Source organism: Oncorhynchus nerka, linkage group LG24 (genome assembly GCF_034236695.1).
Source record: "Oncorhynchus nerka isolate Pitt River linkage group LG24, Oner_Uvic_2.0, whole genome shotgun sequence".
NCBI lineage: Eukaryota > Metazoa > Chordata > Actinopteri > Salmoniformes > Salmonidae > Oncorhynchus > Oncorhynchus nerka.
The window spans coordinates 65,563,949-65,586,255 of NC_088419.1; the positions used below are offsets into that span (position 1 = coordinate 65,563,949).

The 22,307-nt window shown below is 42.7% G+C and overlaps 1 protein-coding gene across 1 annotated transcript in view; it reads right to left on the bottom strand.

Annotated features, from left to right (window-relative positions):
* Positions 1-206: 206 nt before the first annotated feature.
* The window catches only part of LOC115108439 (acyl-CoA-binding domain-containing protein 6-like), a 61,132-nt gene continuing 39,031 nt past the window's right edge, over positions 207-22,307 (bottom strand). The window contains exons 6-7 of the mRNA XM_029632763.2: positions 4,760-4,790; positions 207-2,651 (exon numbers count right to left, since the gene is read on the bottom strand). Coding sequence (XP_029488623.1) covers positions 2,497-2,651; positions 4,760-4,790 — 186 coding nt within the window. The 3' untranslated portion in view covers positions 207-2,496. The remainder of the gene's footprint in view (positions 2,652-4,759; positions 4,791-22,307) is intronic.

Consider the following 22,307-nt stretch of genomic DNA (forward strand, 5'->3'; position numbering starts at 1 on the left):
ATGGAAACAAATAGAATGTAAATATAACTCTTTAATAATTGATCTGTTATCCAGCCTTTTCGGAGTCATAGCATGTGTGTCCTATACTTAAGTATCATCAATTTGGTTGCATTTTAGCTATTCCTGTTGCAGAACAAGCACGTCTGCATAAAACGCCACAAAACAAGCTGGTTTTATTCAGCCATTGATTAGACAAGCCATGGGCATTAATGGATAGCCTTTAATAGTGCTGCCTTACAAAGATAAACAGCGACAAAGACAGTTAGGATAATTTACACGGCACTTACAGCACTAGTATACAAATAAATCTGGGAAATTCCTGCACTGTTGCTTTTGCAAAGATGACAAACACAAGCACAAATGCCATTATCATCGATCTGAGGCTTTTATTACAAACTTCATGAAGGTAACAATTCTATGTTCCTTCTGATGGAAAGAAATACATTAACATGTAAATAGATATTTGGTTCAGACTAAACTTAATCTTGGACATCAAGACAGGATATTTGTCTCCTAAAATTATATTTTATTTTAATGTTGAGCAATGGCTGCCATGACAGAGTGTAGCTTTAAAAGGGTTTGAGTCACAGAGAGGCCTTTCAATGACAACTTCAAGGTTGTTCTTCTGTTTGAAGTGAAATTAGGTTTGTTTCACTGGGTCATTATAGCAGAAATGAGATGTACATATAATATAATTAGAGAGAGGGAGGGTCGTTAACAGGATATTGCCTTCAGTGTCTGCTGAGGTGTTGCATAAGAACATTCTGAGGAGAAGAACCATATAGACACTTGAGTGTCTGTGTGGCAGCTTTGATCACTATCGCCTTGAGTAGCAGCAGACGGCAATGCTTGTTAATCATGCACTAAACACACAGCTTGCAGCAAGAGACTTATCGAGTCCTCTTGAAGATATTAGAGGGATGCATTTCAACAGCAGAGCTGAGATTTTGCTTACTGTTGAATTTCAAGCAATGCTGTTCTGGGGACTAGCGAGCGGATTGCATTAAGACTTGGCCAGTACAATGACATGCCACTGCTTTTAACCCCCAGACTGGGGAGAGTAAGAGAGGGAGAGGAAAGTGCTCCAGTTCATCTCTGTAACAAACCTTGGCCATCTGTCACTAATGGTGTTAGAGAACCATAGAGAGGCGACTTGTAAAAATGCATAAACGTTAAGTAAAGAAGGTTGAGCAATATGGGCTGCGATTTGAGAGGAGGCAGTGTCAAAAGTGAAAAGCTCAGAGAAAATGGAGGCCCATAATGGAAACATAATGGGCTTAGTGTCACAGTTGTGCAGACATGCCTGGGGAGCATGCCGTCACCGACTACTACTCCAACCCGATCAGGATTTAGGAAATTACTGGAAAATGGGCGAAACATCCTTTGGAAATATACCGACAGCATAATTCCTGGTTGTGTAGGGAATGCATAACAATGCTCTCTCTCTCTCTCTCTCAGTGATACTGCAACAGAGCAGAGTGTCTGGGCTGGACCATCTCTGTTCTGTATGCTGGGGCCATGGTGACAGACAGCAGTCAGCCGCAGCAGGACTCTTTTTGCTGACTGTTATTTAATGCCTCGTGTTCAGAGAGAGGGATTACAGCATGTCCCCATTGTTTGTTCAAATGTGCATTAGCTTCTTTATCAAGCTGTAGTTAAGAGCTGAGATTCCAGATTTAGTATTCTCATCAGGTGGGAGGGAGGGGGTGCCAAAGAGACTGCTCTGATCAGAAGAGCTTATGAAAAACTAAAGCAGATTTGGAGGCAGCCCATGTGTTGACTATTTGGAGAACATCCAAATATATCTTAAGTGACATAATAGAGGGTGTGGGTATGTTGGGTGGGCCAAGGGAGACAGAATGTGCTCAGTGGACAAAGGGTTCACTCAAATGAAGAGGCCTGGCCAGGGAATTTGATCGGTGTGCTGCTATGGTTATGTTAGTTATCATGGAATAACTTTTAGCTAGATTTCTCCATGCTCCATCTGAATATATAATTGCATATTCTAAGTTTATTTTGGGACAAATATAGGTTAAATTTGTATTTTCTTGTCCAGATCTATATATGCAAGGATGATACCAACTAAAATGCTAAATAAGCAGTCAGACTAGATAGGTAATAATAGGTCAACTTCTTTGGAAGTTGTATATTGGTAAAAAAAAGAAAGAAAAAGATATATATATGCTATCCAAATGTCTTTCAAAAAAATCAATAATAATAATCAGGAAAGACAAGACAAGTGAAGGTAACACAAAATCCGAAGTGCAAACATGACTGTCGTGTCATCAAAGGAGGTGGTCTGAAAAAGTCAGAGAGAAACTCATTTCTTTAATAGCGATGATGATGGATGCATTCCTTGGAATGGGACATGAGAGATGATGAAGTGGTGGGTTGCACTTTCAGAGTGTGATGACCATTACTGAGAGAGCTGGATGCTAGGTCTAGGATGGGATGGGCACCGGCTGGAGGGGAGGAGAGGGGATGGCGAAGCTGGGCCTAGCCCTTGGGGGCGGTGTACTGGCGCAGCAGTGAGGAGATGGAGCTGGATTCAGTGACCTCCTCAGGCAGAGAGCCCTCCTGGTCCTTCATGGAAGGGTCTGCCCCAGCCTGTAGAAGCAGTTCCACTACGCCAGCAAACTCACACGCAGACGCTGCAGGACAGAGCGGGAGGGGGGGGCAGAATAACAGAACAGGGAGCGAGAACAGAAGGAGAGAGTGTGTGTGTGGGGGGGGGGGGTGCACAGCACACCAGGGTGAGAGAGAACGAGAGAGAGGAAAGCGATATCATTGTGATGCACTTCAGAGGTAAAAGGATCCAGGATTGACTACATAGGTAACATGCCATGAAAGCAGCCATTTCCATATATCATTCTGGGTGGTACGACAAGACAGGACATAGTAAATCTCATTGTTCTGACAGCAACTTTAATACACACTTATCTGTATATCTTACAGTACCCAAATTACTAATAGAAAAGGATAGGATCACCTTTAAATATCTCCAAGGTCACCTGAGGAGACATGATGCACACAACTATGTCTAAACACAGCCTCTAAAGCATTGGTGTTTATATTCCTTTTTTAACCTGAGTGCAGGAGTCAATGAAAAGCTCATATGGAGGCCCATTGACATTTCCCTGAACCTGTGGTTGGCTGAAACACTCAATTTGTGCCCAATTGGCAATTTGTGTCCCACTAAAAGGACTCACAGGCTAGGCTACGATATGAGGATAGGGCTTGCATTTTCTTAACTCAGTTAGCGAGTCACAGCGCTGATGCACCTAGATTCCTCTGTGCTCAGAGTGCTTTTCTCCGCCAGTGTCAATCGCTCTCTCCTCTTAAAAAGAGAGCCCTCCTGCTCTTGTGTGATGGGCTGATGTCAGCAGGAACGGCTGATTGACAGCAGGCCCTTTTATCCTCCAGCCCAGAGGTGGCTAAAGTGTCACCCGTTCTCAGCAGGGAGAAGAAAAAAACAGCCGTGGTTATGTCAGGTTCAATAATTTTTATTCTTTTAAATTGTATATATTTTTGGGGGCTGCGTGTGGGGCCTTGGTCTGTAAAAACCCTCATCCCCCGGGAGTCGTTGAGAAGGAGAACAATTTATAGTGTGCAGTAAACCCTCCATTAATCATTTGCCAGCCACTGTGGCCCTGTGCAAAGAGAGGTGGAAATGAATTTTCATTCTCTGCTATTTGTCTCCAAGAGTTCATCGCTTATGTTTATTAGTCATTTTTTAAAGCCCCATCCTCCTGTCCCTGCCTGGGTCCCCAGTGGCGTGTGGTTTACTGTACGCCAGCCACGTGCCCAGTCCACACCCTGTAGTCACCCAGACCAGCCACGTGCCCAGTCCCCACCCTGTAGTCACCCAGACCAGCCACATGCCCAGTCCCCACCCTGTAGTCACCCAGACCAGCCACATGCCCAGTCCCCACCCTGTAGTCACCCAGCCCAGCCACGTGCCCAGTCCCCACCCTGTAGTCACCCAGCCCAGCCACGTGCCCAGTCCCCACCCTGTAGTCACCCAGTCCAGCCACGTGCCCAGTCCCCACCCTGTAGTCACCCAGCACAGCCACGTGCCCAGTCCCCACCCTGTAGTCACCCAGCCCAGCCACGTACCCAGTCCCCACCCTGTAGTCACCCAGCCCAGCCGGGGGCCAGATGGTGTCCCCCCACACACACACACACACCAAGGGCTCAGAGGACATGGGGGCCGCCCATGGGAGGGGGTATTGAGAGTCTGAGGAGCACTGTTGATTTCCTTGGGGAGACCTGGTGATTATTACACACTGCCACTCCATACGCACAGACACACACACATAGACCATAGATTAGACACAAGCACATGAGCACACACACACACACACACACACACACACACACACACACACACACACACACACACACACACACACACACACACACACACACACACACAGATGGAAAGAGGGAGGGATGAAAGAGACGCTGATGGATGAAAGGCACCTTAGATAGAAAAAGCAGTAAAAGAGGGAGAAGAGAGGGGGATGAGAAAGAGCGAGGGAGAGTGAGACAGATGCAGGGCCAAGAGAGCAGATGGTGCACGCTTTCCCATCCATCACCATACAATTGTTCACACTCATAAACAGAGATGCAATTTACAGTACATGTACAGACATACAACCATTCATACACAAACATAGCCTATATACACATATTCACCCAGAAATCTAGATGACATTCTCTGATATCTGGAAGCGTTTGGTTTATGACAACTCCTTACCATAGTGTAACGCTGTCTGGCCCTCGTCATCCTGCGAGAAGAGAGTGAGAAATGTTAAGAAACCTGAGGAGAGCTAAAGACAAACAAGTCTAACTTGCAGACCCATAACACAGTAATAGAGACAATAACCATGGCTCTGTTTGTCAAAGAACAATGAAAGAACCTTAGCCTTGACAGTTGTAAAGTTCTTACTTGTGGCTTGCAAACTTTGCAGTTGAGAAAACTACGGTATTATTGACTAAATCAAAAACCCAATGATTTCACCATAAAGGGGATTATGTGAAAAGATTAAATATTGATCTCAACCTGAGCGAACAATTAAACCTTTCAACTTGGGAGAGACTCTATAGCGACCTGAGCCAGTGGAACCAATGGCATTAGCCCAGTAGCTACCCCTGAGCCCTGGCTGAGCCGTCCCTGCCACAGGTTAACACACTGTGGCCAATGGGCCAGGAAGAGAAGGCAGACCTCCGTGCTCAACAGGCTCTGAGGTAGGGTGACACGGCCAGGGTCGAGGGACAAAGCCTGGGCGTCTCTCGTCATTGTCCTGGGGTGAGAACGCGCTAAATGCATTACCCACGGAGGCCGTACCGTCACACAATGGTCTTGCTACAAAGGAGCAATCTGCCCTGAGCACGGCCACCGTTTGGGACTAATTGAAGTGGTATCTGTACTCTGTGTCCTGGAGCGGGGGTGTAAATCCTGTGGACTCTACGTGTAGGAGGCATGAGGCCGGGAGTGAGACGGGGAGGGGGTCGGTGTAACACTGACACAGTGTATGACACGCCTCATCAAGGGGGATTCATCTCTTAATTACCACTCCAGCGTGCCTTTTCACCCCATAATGATGACAAACTGCAATACTGTTGTCACCAGCAAGCCGCAGGATCAGATGGGAACAATTAGAATACCTGCAGTCACTGAGCTAACTGGCTGTTTCTTTAGTAAGGTCTAAGGCTGTCAAAACCTGACTATCAGCAGCCAGCACAGCCACAGGAACAGCCTTTCTGCTACTTACAAGATAGACCGATCATACAAGGCTCCATGAAATATACAGTCAGGTACAGAGTTATTGGCACACTTGATAAAGACAATTCCCTATTTCTTCTCAAATAAGTTGAAATAAAAAATACTTTTTAATTTATTTTTTAAAATCGGTCTTCACACCTTGTCATTGGTTTTTCAACATTCCAGAAGCAATATTATTTCTGTAAACTGAAGTTTACAATTTTATTTAGAAAATAAAGACAAATGACATCGGCACCCCAGAGGAAGCCTTTGGACAAAATAACTGCAGAGTAATGCCTCTTGTAGCCATCAATGAGCTTGCTGCACCTTTCTAATGCCAATTTGTTCCACTTCTCAGCAGCAACCTGCTCTAATTCTTCAATGTTTAAGGGGTGCCTTCCACCAACAGCTGTTTTCAGATCTCGCTATAGGTTTTGGATGTAATTTAGATCTGAACTCTTCGCTGACCACTCCAGAACAGTCCAGCATCTCTTCTTGAATCATTCCAGGGTGCTTTTTATGTGCGTTTGGGGTCAGTGTCTTACTGGAAGACCCACAACCTTCAATGGAGACCAAACAAAATTTCACTTAGGGCTCCCAAAAGGCTAGGGCTGGCTCTGACTGCATGTGTGGGTATGGATATGGGTAAACAGATGAGTTCAGATTTTTGTGTTGCCCCAACCCCATCAAATTTGCCCATCCCTGGTCTAGTGGGTCTATTGCATGTGTTAACTTCATGCAGGAGAGATGCAGGCATGATGATACCCACTGACAGACAGACAGGCAGGCAGAGAGAGAAAGGCAACAAACAGGTAAGACAGTGAGAAGTGCCTCTCCAAGCTCATAGAGTTCATAATATCTCTGATGAAATTATAGCATCTTAAGTCGAGAGGGTGAATTGTATGTGTTTACTTCATGCAGGAGAGAGGCTGTCATGATTACATTTCATTTTAGAGTGGCGATTGATTCATTTCTGTTGGACCTTTCAAGCCTACCTTAAAACAAAAGTTTTAAACAGATTTTAACTGTGTATGTTGCTGTTTATTATTACAGTATACGAACTGTATTATAAGTTGAAAATATGACGTTAAGTTTTAGTCCATACAGTATGTAGAGCTGCAGTAGTAATAACCTGACATAGGGGAAGTGAGTAAAATGCTAGGAAATTAATCATACAGTAGCAGAGAAAGAGTACAAAATGTTTTTTATATATATATCCACATTAAGTCACACTGGTATTCAGTACAGTATGAATGGTCATGGCCCTTAGACTGATTGGACTGTATCAGTGTAAGTGCCCTTTAAAAAATAAGTATATATATATATATTTCACCTTTATTAAACCAGTTAGGCCAGTTGAGAACAAGTTCTCATTTACAACTGCCACCTGGCCAAGATAATGCAAAGCAGTGTGACACACACAACACAGAGTTACACATGGAATAAACAGAAATACAGTCAATAACACAATAGAAATATATATATACAGTGTGTGCAAATTGTAACGGTTTTGACTTGAGGTTATTGTTTGTAGGGGTGCCAGGTTGGTGGTGCCTACCAGAGAAAATATTGATTTCTCCTCTTGGTTTGGGAGGGAATGAGTCCCTTCTGGTCCTTCAAGTCTACACTAGAGGTCGACCGATTAATCGGAATGGCCGAATAATTAGGGCCGATTTCAAGTTTTCATAACAATCGGAAATCGGTCATTTTGGACGCTTATTTGCAGATTTCCCCCCCCATTTTTCCCCATCTTTATTTAACTAGGCAAGTCAGTTTAGAACACATTCTTATTTTCAATGACGACCTTGGAACGGTGGGTTAATTGCCTTGTTCAGGGGCAGAACGACAGATTTCTACCTCGTCAGCTCAGGGATTCAATCTTGCAACCGTACGGTTAACTAGTCCAACGCTCCAACCACCTGCCTCACGAGGAGCCCGCCTGTTATGCGAATGCAGTAAGAAGACAAGGTAAGTTGCTAGCTAGCATTAAACTTAATCAATCATAATCACTGGTTATAACTACACATGGTTGATGATATTACTAGTTTATCTAGCGTGTCCTGCGTTGCATATAATCGATGCAGTGCGCATTCGCGAAAAAGGACTGTCGTTGCTCCAACGTGTACCTAACCATAAACATCAATGCCTTTCTTAAAATCAATACACAGAAGTATATATTTTTTAAACCTGCATATTTAGCTAAAAGAAATCCAGGTCAGCAGGCAATATTAACCAGGTGTAATTGTGTCACTTCTCTTGCGTTCATTGCACGCAGAGTCAGGGTATATGCAACAGTTTGGGCCACCTGGCTCATTGCGAACTAATTTGCCAGAATTTTACGTAATTATGACATAACATTGAAGGTTGTGCAATGTAACAGGAATATTTAGACTGATGGATGCCACCCGTTAGATAAAATGCGGAACGGTTCCGTAATTCACTGAAAGAATAAACGGCTTGTTTTCGAGATGATAGTTTCTGTATTCGACCATATTAATGACCTAAGGCTCATATTTCTGTGTGTTATTATGTTATAACTAAGTCTATGATTTGATAGAGCAGTCTGACAACTGAGCGATGGTAGGCACCAGCAGGCTCATAAGCATTGATTCAAACAGCACTTTCTTGCGTTTTGCCAGCAGCGCTGCTGTTTATGACTTCAAGCCTATCAACTCCCAAGATTAGGCTGGTGTAACGATGTGATGTGAAATAGCTAGCTAGTTAGCGGGGTGTGCGCTAATAGCGTTTCAAACGTCACTCGCTCTGAGACTTGGAGTCGTTATTCCCCTTGCTCTGCATGGGTAACGCTGCTTCGAGGGTGGCTGTTGTCGTTGTGTTCCTGGTTCGAGCCCGGGTAGGAGCGAGGAGAGGTACGGAAGCTATACTGTTACACTGGCAATACTAAAGTGCCTATAAGAACATCCAATAGTCAAAGGTATATGAAATACAAATGGTATAGAGAGAAATAGTCCTAATAATACTGATAATGGGAATATTGAAGACTCGTGTTAAAAGGAACATGTTCTCATGTTCTGAGCAAGGAACTTAAACGTTAGCTTTCTTACATGGCACATATTGCACTTTTACTTTCTTCTCCACCACTTTGTTTTTGCATTATTTAAACCAAATTGAACATGTTTCATTATTTATTTGAGGCTAAATTGATTTTATTGATGTATTATATTAAGTTAAAATAAGTGTTAATTCAGTATTGTTGTAATTGTCATTATTACAAATACATTTTAAAAATCGGCTGATTAATCGGTATCGGCTTTTTTTGTCCTCCTATCATCGGTATCGGCGTTGAAAAATCATAATCGGTCGACCTCTAGTCTACACCAATACATAAACCCTTAAAACATTGGAAATAACTTCAAAACAACTGTATTATTTTGCGTGGGTGGTATTACCAACATAAATTAATCACACACACATAATAATATAACAAATAATGATCTCTGTTTACTACAGAAAAGACCTGTACCTTGGGCCTAAAAGAGTCCTGCCCGGTAAAGGAGTTCACTCAAGTAACCTTAGTCATGCAATGTTTGTCCGGTCATAAAAGTGTAGCGTAAACCCAGTCTCTTTTCATACAATCAAAATATGAACTATTTTACCACACAACCATAAAGAGTATCAAATCTCAATAAGTCTTCAACTACAACTGATCACATAAATCATCAAGGTCTATCATCACACCAAAACAAATGAAATACCGTATACAAAAAGGTTGTAGTCAGTCGGTCAGTCAAACAATCCAATCCGCCAACAGATCTCCAGCGGAGAAAGGCCACGAAGAACAACGGAGATGTGTAGTCCACAACGCAAAGTGTGGATCCGATCCTGGGCAAACTCTATTAGGCTACGAAGCACACTTTTAAATACAACAAAACAAACCGAATAGAGCAGCTTCGAAACTGAGGGTTGAACACATCCTCATTTGCGTCTCAACCACAACCCCACTTTTGCGCAGCTGATGCTGGCTATTTAATTGGGAAATAAAGGGGAAGCGCCCTATTGGAAGGAGATGCACAGACAATTCAGACAAATTCAGGGCCATCACAAAATGGAGTTAAGGTAAGGCAATAAATAGGCCACAGTAACGAAGTAATTACAATTTAGAAAATTAACACAAGTGATAGATGTGCAGATGATGATGTCCAAGTAGAAATACTGGTGTGCAAAAGAGCAAAACAAGTAAATAAAAACAATATGGGGATGAGGTAGGTAGTTGGATGGGCTATTAATAGATGGGCTGTGTACAGCTGCAGCGATCAGTAAGCTGCTCAGATAGCTTCAGCTATTTTAGCTATTTTTGATCAACTTCAGCTATTTTTGCAATTCGTTCAAGACATTGGCAGCAGAGAATTGGAAGGAAATGTTGCCAAATGAGGTGTTGGCTTTGGGGATGACCAGTGAGATATACCTGCTGGAGTGTGTGCTATGGGTGGGTGCTGCTATAGTGACCAATAAGCTGAGATAAGGCAGAGCTTTACCTAGCAAAGACTTATAGATAACCTAGAGCCAGTGGGTTTGGCGAAGAATATGTAGAGAGGACCAGCCAACGAGAGCATACAGGTTGCAGTGGTGGGTAGTATATGGGCTTTGGTGACAAAACGGATGGCACTGTGATAGACTGCATCCAGTTTGATGGGTAGAATTTGGAGGCTATTTTGTAAATGACATCACCGAAGTCGAGGATTGGTAGGATAGTCAGTTTTACGAGGGTATGTTTTGTAGCGTTATTGAAGGAGACTTTGTTGTGAAATAGGAAGCCGATTCTAGATTTCATTTTGGATTGGAGATGCTTAATGTGAGTCTGGAAGGGGAGTTTACAGTCTAGCCAGACACCTAGGTATTTGTATTTGTCCACATATTCTAAGTCAGAACCGTCCAGAGTAGTGATGCTAGTCGGGCGGGCAGGTGCAGGCAGAGATCGGTTGAAGAGCATGCATTTTGTTTTACTTGCATTTAAGAGCAGTTGGAGGCCACAGAAGGAGTGTTGTATGGCATTGAAGCTGGTTTGTAGGTTTGTTAACACAGTGTCCAAAGAAGCGTCAGATGTAAACAGTAGTTGGTGAACCAGGCGAGGCAGTCATTTGAGAAACCAAGGCTGTTGAGTCAGATTAATAATAGGTGTTGCAACAACGGTGGCAGATAATTTTAGAAAGAGAGGGTCCAGATTGTCTAGCCCAGCTGATTTGTAGGGGTCCAGATTTTGCAGCTCTTTCAGAACATCAGCAATCTGGATTTGGGTGAAGGAGAAGCTGGGGAGGCTTTGGCAAGTAGCTGCGAGGGGTGCGAAGCTGTTGGCCGGGGTATCCAGGAGGAAAGCCGTAGAGAAATGCTTATTGAAATTCTCGATTATCGTGGATTTATCGGTGGTGACAGTGTTTCCTAACCTCAGTGGACAGCTGGGAGGAAGTGCTCTTATTCTCCATGGACTTTACACTGCCCCAAAACCTTTTGGAGTTAGAGCTATAGGATGCAAATCTGTTTGAAAAAGTTAGCCTTTACTTTCCTAACTGACTGTATGTATTGGTTCCTGACCTTCCTGAAAAGTTGCATATCGCAGGGACTATTCGATGCTAGTGCAGTGCGCCACAGGATGTTTTTGTGCTGGTCGAGGGCAGTCAGGTCTGGAGTGAACCAAGGGCTATATCTATTCTTAGTTCTACATATTTTGAATGGGGCATGCTTAGTTAAGATGGTGAGAAAATTAATTTTAAAGAACAACCAGGCATCCACTACTGACGGGATGAGGTCAATATCCTTCCAGGATACCCGGGCCAGGTCGATTAGAAAGGCCTGCTCACAGAAGTGTTTTAGGGAGTGCTTGCAGGCGCTGAGGGGTGGTCGTTTGATCGTGGGCCCATAACGGATGCAGGCAATGAGGCAGTGATCGCTGAGATCCTGATTGAAAACAGCAGAGGTGTATTTTGAGGGCAAGTTGGTCAGGATAATATCTATGAGGGTGCCCATGTTTACAGATTTAGGGTTGTACCTGGTTTGTTCCCTGATAATTTGTGTGAGATTGAGGCCATCTAGTTTAGATTGTAGGACGGCCGGGGTGTTAACCATATCCTAGTTTAGGTCACCTAACAGAACGAACTCTGAAGATAGATGGGGGGGCAATCAATTCATATATGGTGTCCAGGGCACAGCCCCTCTGCAAGGACCCCTGTAAATTTGCATATTTGTAAGTTAATATGTGTCTGTATAGCTCTCAAAAGTCACTAGAAATTAGTATTTAAAACCTGTTTTTCAAAAAAGATTGGCCAAAGAGCTGAATAGCACTGCCTGGAGTTCAGAATAGCAAACAAAGGTTATCAATGATTTGGAAAGATTGATCTGGTCTACTCCCAATAATGTTTACATACTGTTTTTACCCACTTTATAAGATACTGTACTCTAGTAAAGGCTCATCCTATATAACTACTGGTCAGGGTTGTGGCGTAACGGATTATATGTAATGGATTACAAAAAAAAAAACTGTAATCCGTTACGTTACCAGCAAAAATATTGTACAGATTACAGATACTTTTGAAAAACTAGATGATTAATTCGAGGACTCCTTTTAAATTCAGAAAATATGTTCACACAAAAAACTTTGACACTTCTGTTTTCTCAACGACATTCAAACCAGAACTGAAAAAAGGCGCAAGTTAAAATTTGTTCAACGTGAGCGAGTCAGACTATAATTCAGAGACCACTATGATGACACACCAAATGTGTTTGATGGATCGTGGGAAAAGAGCAGGAATAGGCTTTTTTAGGCTACAGTCCAAGCTATGTCTTTCAATGGTGTAACCGCTGTTGGCATCCAAAGATGATCCAACTTGAATAAATGCTTGGAGGTAAGGATGACAGCAGTGGTGTAGTCTACGATGATATGAATATCACTTATTATTGATATCTACATAGCGCATTGATGTTAATCAAACCTTCTGCTATCTCATTTAGCTATTTGCGCCTAAGGATTGTGGTTGTTCTGGATGGCTGTTCAAATATAAATGTGTATTTGAACCCAATAATGGTTGAATTCAAGAAGTTTAAGCAGCATATCAATCATTGTTTATGAAACCAGTTGACAGCCAGTGAAAAATGCGCTCTAGCAACAGCTGCACAGTGAGGATCACAGCCTATGGAATAAAAGTGAGGCTTTTACATTTACACATTTAAGTCATTTAGCAGACGCTCTTATCCAGAGCGACTTACAAATTGGTGCATTCACCTTATGACATCCAGTGGAACAGCCACTTTACAATAGTGCATCTAAATCTTTTAAGGGGGGGGGGGGGGGGTGAGAAGGATTACTTTATCCTATCCTAGGTATTCCTTAAAGAGGTGGGGTTTCAGGTGTCTCCGGAAGGTGGTGATTGACTCCGCTGCTATAACACATAAATCCATAGGCCTAATGGACACATGCTCAAACTCACACACTTTTGATAGAATTAAAAGTGGGCAATCTGTATTTGCTACACCCATTTTTGGATGTGCAAGTGCAAGTTTGAGCATTGAGCATTAGGCCTATGGATTTTTTTTAATCAGCAAAAAAAGAAACGTCCCCTTTTCAGGACCCTGTCTTTCAAAGATAATTCGTAAAAATCCAAATAACTTCACAGATCTTCATTGTAAAAGGTTTAAACACTGTTTCCAATGCTTGTTCAATGAACCATAAACAATTAACGAACATGCACCTGTGGAACGGTCGTTAAGACACTAACAGTTTACAGACGGTAGGCAATTAAGGTCACAGTTACGAAAACTTAGGACACTAAAGAGGCCTTTCTACTGACTCTGAAAAACACCAAAAGAAAGATGCCCAGGGTCCCTGCTAATCTGCGTGAACGTGCCTTAGGCATACTGCAAGGAGGCATGAGTACTGCAGATGTGGCCAGGGCAATAAATTGCAATGTCCGTACTGTGAAACGCCTAAGACAGTGCTACAGGGAGACAGGACGGACAGCTGATCATCCTTGCAGTGGCAGACCACTTGTAACAACACCTGCACAGGATCGGTACATCCGAACATAACACCTGCGGGACAGGTACAGGATGGCAACAACAACTGCCCGAGTTACACCAGAAATGGACAATCCCTCCATCAGTGCTCAGACTGTCCGGAATAGGCTGAGATAGGCTGGACTGAGGGCTTGTGTAAGCCAGGGGGCTGTTGTAAGGCAGGTCCTCACCAGACATCACCGGCAACAACGTCGCAAATGGGCACAAACCCACCGTCGCTGGACCAGACAGGACTGGCAAAAAGTGCTTTTCACTGACGAGTCGCGGTTTTGTCTCACTGGGGGTGATGCTCGGATTCGCGTTTATAATCAAAGGAATGAGCGTTACACCGAGGCCTGTACTCTGAAGCGGGATTGATTTGGAGGTGGAGGGTCCATCATGGTCTGGGGCGGTGTGTTATAGCATCATCAGACTGAGCTTGTTGTCATTGCAGGCAATCTCAATGCTGTGTGTTACAGGGAAGACATACTCCTCCCTCATGTGGTACCCTTCCTGCAGGCACATCCTGAATTGACACTCCAGCATGACAATGCCACCAGCCATACTGCTCGTTCTGTTCGTGATTTCCTGCAAGACAGGAATGTCAATGTTCTGCCATGGCCAGCTAAGAGCCCTGACCCCAATCCAATTGAGCACGTCTGGGACCTGCTGTATCGGAGGGTGAGGGCTAGGGCCATTCCCCCCAAGAAATGTCTGGGAACTTGCTGGTGCCTTGGTGGAAGAGTGGGGTAACATCTCACAGCAAGAACTGGCAAATCTGGTGCAGTCCATGAGGAGGAGATGCACTGCAGAACTTAATGCAGCTGGTGGCCACACCAGATACTGACTGTTACTTTTGATTTTGACCCCCCCTTTGCTCAGGAACACATTATTCCATTTCTGTTCGTCACATGTCTGTGGAACATGTTCAGTTTATGTCTCAGTTGTTGAAACTTATGTTCATACAAATATGTCACATGTTAAGTTTGCTGAAAATAAACCATGTTCACAGTGAGAGGACATTTCTTTTTTTGCAGAGTTTATATCTCTCAATGAGCTCAATCAGTCCTCCATGACAACAAAATCATTAAAAACAGAGTAGGGCTGGCTAATAAATCCTTAGTTTTGGGGTTATGCTCAGGTAAAACAATTTGGCTAATCTCTACTTCCATATTTCCAAGTCCTATTCTTGAAGATCAAGAATTCTGTTTTTTAATGTAAACATATAATTTACATAACCAACCCATAAAGTAAAATTGAACATTCATATATGGCCAGCTATGTAAACTTTAACATTGATTTATCCTGCAATAGATGTCATTCAATTGGTAACATACATTTTTGTCTTCTTCTAATGCCCCTTGAGGGGAAAGTAATCTAAAAGTAACTTAATGTAATCAGATTGCGTTACGTGACAATTTTGGACAGGTAGCTAATAACTGTAACGGATTACATTTAGAAAATAACCTATCCAACCCTGCTACTGGTGTATACACCTTTTCTATTCACATATTGTTCATACTGTCTATATACACCATTCACATACAATACCAGTCAAAAGTTTGGACACGCCTACCTATTCAAGGGTTTTTCATTATTGTAACTTTTTTTTACATTGTTTAATAATATTAGCGAAGATATCAAAACTATAAAATAACACATAAGGAATCATGTAACCAAAAAAGTCTAATATCCATTGTTTGTGTTTCTTGACCCTATCAAGTCACTTCTTATTATTGGTGTCCTTTAGTAGTTGTTTCTTTGCAGCAATTTGACCATGAAGGTCTGATTCACGCAGTCTCCTCTGAACAGTTGATGTTGAGATGTGTCTGTTACTTGAACTGTGTGAAGCATTTATTTGGGCTGCAATTTCTGAGGCTGGTAACTCTAATGAACTTATCCTCTGGGTCTTCCTTTCCTGTGGCGGTCCTCATTAGAGCCAGTTTCATCATAGCGCTTGATGAAGAAACAAGTTCTTGACATTTTCCGTATTGACTGTCTTAAAGTAATGATGGATTGTCATTTCTCTTTGCTTATTTGAGCTGTTCTTGCCAGAATATGGACTTGGTATTTTACCAATGTATACCACCCCCATCTTGTCACAACACAACTGATTGGCTCAAACGCATAAAGAAATAAATTAAGACTATCAAGTAATCTAACAATTCCACAACAACTACCTAATACACACAAATCTAAGTAAAGGAATGGAAATAGAATATATAAATATATGGATGAGCAATGACCGAGCAACATTGGCAAGACACAATAGATGGTTTAAAATACAGTATATCATATGAGATCAGTAATGTAAGATATATAAACATTATTAAAGTGGAATTATTAAAGTGACTAGTGATCCATTTATTAAAGTGGCCAATGATTTAAAGTCTGTATGTAGGCAGTAGCCTCTCTATGTTAGTTATGGCTATTTAACAGTCTGATGGCCTTGAGATAGAAGCTATTTTTCAGGTCTCTCGGTCGCAGCTTTGATGCACCTGCACTGACCTCGCCTTCTGGATGGTTGCGGGGTGACCAGGCAGTGGCTCGGGTGGTTGTTGTCCTTGATGATTTTTATGGCCTTCCTGTGACATCAGGTGCTGTAGGTGTCTTGGAAGGCAGGTAGTTTGCCCCCGGTAATGCTTTGTGCAGACCGCACCACCCTCTGGAGAGCCCTGCGGTTGTGGGTGATGCAGTTGCCGTACCAGGCGGTGATACAACCCGACTGGATGCTCTCAATTGTGCATCTGTAAAAGTTTGTGAGGGTTTCATGTGACAAGCCAAATTTCTTCAGCCTCCTGAGGTTGAAGAGGCACTTCCCCACATTGTCTGTGTGGGTGGCCCATTTCATTTTGTCCGTGATATGTACGCTGAGGACCTTAAAACTTTCCACCTTCTCCACTGCTGTCCCGTCGATGTTGATTGGAGGGTGCTCCCTCTGCTATTTCCTGAAGTCCACGATCATATCCTTTGTTTTGTTGACATTGAGTGAGTTTGTTTCCCTGACACCACACTCCGAGTGCCCTCACCTCCTCCCTATAGGCTGTCTCGTCGTTGTTGGTAATCAAGCCTACTACTGTTGTGTCGTCTGCAAACTTGATGATTGAGTTGGAGGCATGCATGGCCACGCAGTCATGGGTGAACAGGGAGTACAGGAGAGGGCTGAGCACGCAACCTTGTGGGGCCGCAGTGTTGAGGTTCAGCGAAGTGGAGATGTTGATTCTTACCTTCACCACCTGGGGGCAGCCCATCAGGAAGTGCAGGACCCAATTGCACAGGTTGGGGTCAAGACCCAGGGCCTGAAGATTAATGATGAGCTTGTAGGGTACTACGGTGTTGAATTCTGAGCTGTAGTCAATGAACAGCATTCTTACATAGGTATTCCTCTTGTCCAGGTGGGATAGGGCAGTGTGCGTGTGAACAGTTTAAATGTCTTGCTCACGTTGGCCACAAAGAAGGAGAACCCACAGTACTTGGTAGCGGGCCGCATCGGTGGCACTGTAATATCCTCAAAGCGGGCAAAGAAGGTGTTTAGTTTGTCTGGAAACAAGAAGTCGGTGTCCGTGACGTGGCTGGTTGAGGGGAAAATAATAAAGGAAAATATATTTTAAAAATATATTTTATATACACACAGTACCATTAAAACGTTTGGACATACCTACTGTACTCACTCAAGGGTTTTTCTTTATTTTTACTACTTTCTACATTGTATAATAATAATGAAGACATCAAAACTATGGCATAACACATAAGGAATCATCTAGTAACCAAAAAGGTGTTAAACAAATCAAAATATATTTTATATTTGAGATTCTTCAAAGTAGCCACCCTGTGCCTTGATGACAACTTTACAGTTGACACTATGCATTTGGGCAGGTAGCATTCCCCTGGCATTCACCAAACCCAGATTCGTCCGTCGGACTGCCAGATGGGAAAGCGTGATTCATCTCTCCAGAGAACGCTCCAGAGTCCAAAGGTGGCGAGCTTTACACCACTCCAGCCGACGCCTGGCATTGCGCATGGTGATCTTAGGCTTGTGTGCGGCTAATCGGCCATGGAAACCCATTTAATGAATCTCCCAACGAACAGTTCTTGTGCTGACGTTGCTTCCAGAGGCAGTGAGTGTTGCAACCGAGGACAGACCATTTTTACAGATTACTGTTACAGTGCTATTTGGGTTGTCAATTAGATTTGTTCTGACATTTCAAGATATTGTTTATTTTATTTAATGTTCTGATTATTTGTGTACTTGTTTACATTTACTGCATTTTTAGGAGCTGTAACATACTGTAAGCACCCACGATAACATCTGGTAAACTGTGTATGCAGCCAATAAACGTTGATTTGTGTGTTCTCCAATCTCATAAAACATTTTAGGAAAATAGTATTGTTTGAGTATTGAAAACAGGGCTGCCAATAATGTTGACCCCCATCTTTGAGATTTTGTTTAATTACTTTCCTATTTTTTTGTTGCATACAATATACTGTTGCTCAGTATTTGTATAATTTATTTTATACAGTATTTTTTTCTCATCTTTATCAAGGGTGCCAATCATTCTGGACCTGACTATATGTCTACAAATGTATGGGTTTAAGTACAGGTTCAATTGCGTCCAACATTTAAGTTGGTTCATTCAATATGGACCCTTATGTGAAAAGCAACAAACACAGTGTTTCACTTTCAATATCAGTAAATCCTCTATTTCTTAGCCCTTGGCCCTAGCCATTAACCACTGAGCACAACCATTAGTAGTACCAACCCAGTGTCAGACAGAGACTGTTAAACCGTCCCAGAGCATGAGGGGAGATCTCCTACACTGCCTAGTAAAGGCTCTCTCTAACAAGCCCAGAGATCCTATTGTTTGCCCCGAGTAGCACCACTTCAGGGGCCTGCTGATTCCATTAGAGTTAAATTCCCCCAAGATGGATAGAATACTGATGCAAATGCCCTCAACCATAAATGGTAGAGAGGGATACAGTATTTTGTTATGGCCTGTCCCTATGACAACGTTGAGTATTCAGTACAATGTGAGTGTTGGGCTTACTCAGCTAAAGCTGCAATAAATCATGAATGGGTATTAATCGCACTTGATGTGCAAAGTGAGTATTAATATCAAATTCACATAATAAGTACAAATGCCTTTACAACTAATTGGTTGAACAGACAGATGCATATCCGGACAATAAATGCATGTCAGTGCGCAGACGCACTCACACACACTATGTTTGGTCTATTGCCCTATACAATAGAGAAGTGGCAGATGTTTAGTGTAGAGGCAGTGAGTGGGACCTTGACGCACACAAATACATACAGGAATAATTAAACTGTAAGGGGTTTAGGTCTTAATCTGCTCCCACTAATCTGGTGTTAGTCCCGGATGGGCTGGGACAGCACAGTATGTGCAGGGACACTCCCAGGGTATGACAGGAACACACACACACACACACACACGAGTTGGCTCATGCACAACACATACAAACACACCACAATTAACACAGATTAACAGTGTATAAAATAATACAGAATAACACCATATAAAAACTAAGCTTAACAGCATATAGAAGTATACAACATAATGAAGTAACCACTGCAAAACTAAGCTTAACAGCATATAGAAGTATACAACATAATGAAGTAACCACTGCAAAACTAAGTTCGTATAAAAATTATATTAACTTAGACTAAAAACATGCCTGTACATTTCAGTCGAATTATGAAACCAAAAGCACCAGGTTACCTTTGAAGGCAAATACTGTATGTAGCCTAGGCCCCATAGCATGTGGCAGTGGTATCCAGAGGTAGAGCACTATGCTGCAGGTTGGTGCACTGTGGCTGAATAAATGTATGTTAGGGCAGGTGGGGGCTCTGGTCTTTACTGGGCTCTTTAATGGGCTGCAGTGGGGAGGCTGGCTGGACCTGTGTGTCTGGGAGCTGATACTAGAGGGGGGGGGTCACTGGCCCATCCTCCTCTCCTCTCACCGTTTACTAATGCTCCAAGAGGGGCTTGGTGGTAATCAGGGGAAATTGGATTGTCTTGCTTTGGGAAAAAGGAGACTTCCTAGTTGGAGGTAACCGTTTCCCATGTAGCCTTCCATCCCATTACAGAAGCACATCAGAGCTCATTATATATATTTTTTAAATGTTACCAAAAAATACCTAGATGAATGTCAGCATACAGCTCAATAAAGCAGGGTCCATACAACAGATAGAAGCGGGGGGTAATATAATACATACAATATGATTTGGAGGTTCATCATAAAAATGGATTGGTCTATTTGTGTGATGGCAGTACTACATTTTGCTTACACAAATCTATCATTCCTTTTGGAGATTGAGAGAGGAATGCAACATTATTGGAATAGGGCTGCACAAGTGAATCATACAACTACAGTCTACATCTTATTGTCTGGCTGCCTTTTTTAGTGTGTGTGTGTGTATGCTTGTGACAGTGTATCAATATGTCCATCTCTGTTAATCTATTTGTTTGTAGCAGCCAAAACCCTGGAGGATGCTCCAATCAGACTACCCTTGGAGGGGAGTGCTGGAATTTCCCTTTCTAGTAGCATGGGGGGAGGGAAGAGTCCACAGACAGAGAGAGAAATAAGACGGATAGACGTGAAGACCCTGAAAGAGATGATAAAACAGAGAGAAACATGGAAATAGAGATAAGAAACATGGAGAAAATGAGAGAGAGACACGAATAGGGGTTGAAAGGGTTACAGAACAAGGTCTTTCCAGTCCATCACAGCAAAGTAGGTTTGTGTCTACGTGAGCCAGACACAGATTCTGTAGAGAAAAATCCCTCTGAAATCCACTGCCATCTGTAGAACCTGCTGCAGCATATGAGGCAGCAGGCAGGGCTTGTTCTCTCTATGGCCAGCCACTAAAAGCTTTCTTGTTTTCATACCACAGAAATCCGGCAACGGCATATGGTAGTTGTGCTGAAAGCCATTGTGGGATTTTTATCCTTTAACACCATTCTCTATTGCAGCTAAATCTCACTCTAAACCCCCCATTCCACTCTCCACCCCCTCTCCCTCAACTGTCCCTGACAGGCACATTAAACAAGTGGGAAAAATGGACATGCAATTATGATTTATGATCAATGCATACAGCTGCAGCTGACTTTTATAATGACAATGGTGCTGGAGAGAAGGGAGAGAGAGGGGAGAAAGGCTCAGGTGTCTCCAGGGCCTGCAGTGGGACTTGTGAAGGGAGAATCGATTGAACCCTCAGCCATTCATATGCAGATAGCATTATGATGAGCAGGTGCCATTAATCAGAGTCCCATAAAGACAGAGGAGAACGGGCTGATCCAGTCTCTCACGACCTGATGCAAGACACTGGGTTCTCTATGGTACTGTCTGTTTTCTTTATGGTACTGTATTCCATGGAAGCAGATCACAGGGCACATACAGCACACTGATGGGCTGAACCGACAATGACACTCCACTGTACATGTCTGTTTGCCGTTCAACACAGGAGTGCAGGTCGGCACTGTCATTGCTCTTTCTATGTTATGGAGAGCATGAATTGTATGTATTTTTTAAAACCGAATATCCATGATTTTCTTGTAAAGAGACAGCAGCTTTGATTTTTATGATTGTGTGTATTTGTGTGTGTGTGTGTTTGTGTGTGCGAAGTGGTGGAAAAAGTACCCAATTGTCATACTTGAGTAACAGTAAAGATACCTTAATAGAAAATGACTCAAGTAAAAGTGAAAGTCACCCAGTAAAATACTACTTGAGTAAAAGTCTAAAAGTATTTGGTTTTAAATATACTTAAGTGTCAAAAGTAAATATAATTGATTAAATATACTTAAGTAATCAAATGTAAAAGTACAAGTATCAATTATTTCAAAGTCCTTATATTAAGCAAACTAGACAGCATCATTGTATATTTTTTTAAACATTTTATTTCGGATAGCCACGGTCACACTCCAACACTAACAAATGAAGCAGTTGTGTTTAGTGAGTCTGCCAGATCAGAGGCAGTAGGGATGACCAGGGATGTTCTCTGTTTAGTGAGTCTGCCAGATCAGAAGCAGTAGGGATGACCAGGGATGTTCTCTGTTTATAGTGAGTCTGCCAGATCAGAGGCAGTAGGGATGACCAGGGATGTTCTCTGTTTAGTGAGTCTGCCAGATCAGAGGCAGTAGGGATGACCAGGGATGTTCTCTGTTTAGTGAGTCTGCCAGATCAGAGGCAGTAGGGATGACCAGGGATGTTCTCTGTTTAGTGAGTCTGCCAGATCAGAGGCAGTAGGGATGACCAGGGATGTTCTCGCGACAAGTGCATGAATTGGACCATTTTCCTGTCCTGCTAAGCATTCAAAATGTAACGAGTACTTTTGGGTGTCAGGGAAAATATATGGAGTAAAAAGTACATTATTTTATTTAGGAATGTAGTGAAGTAAAAGTAGTACTTTAAAGTATGTTTACTTAAGTACTTTACACCACTGTGTGAGCGTGTACAGTTGAAGTCGGAAGTTTACATACACTTAGGTTGGAGTCATTAAAACACATTTTTTCAACCA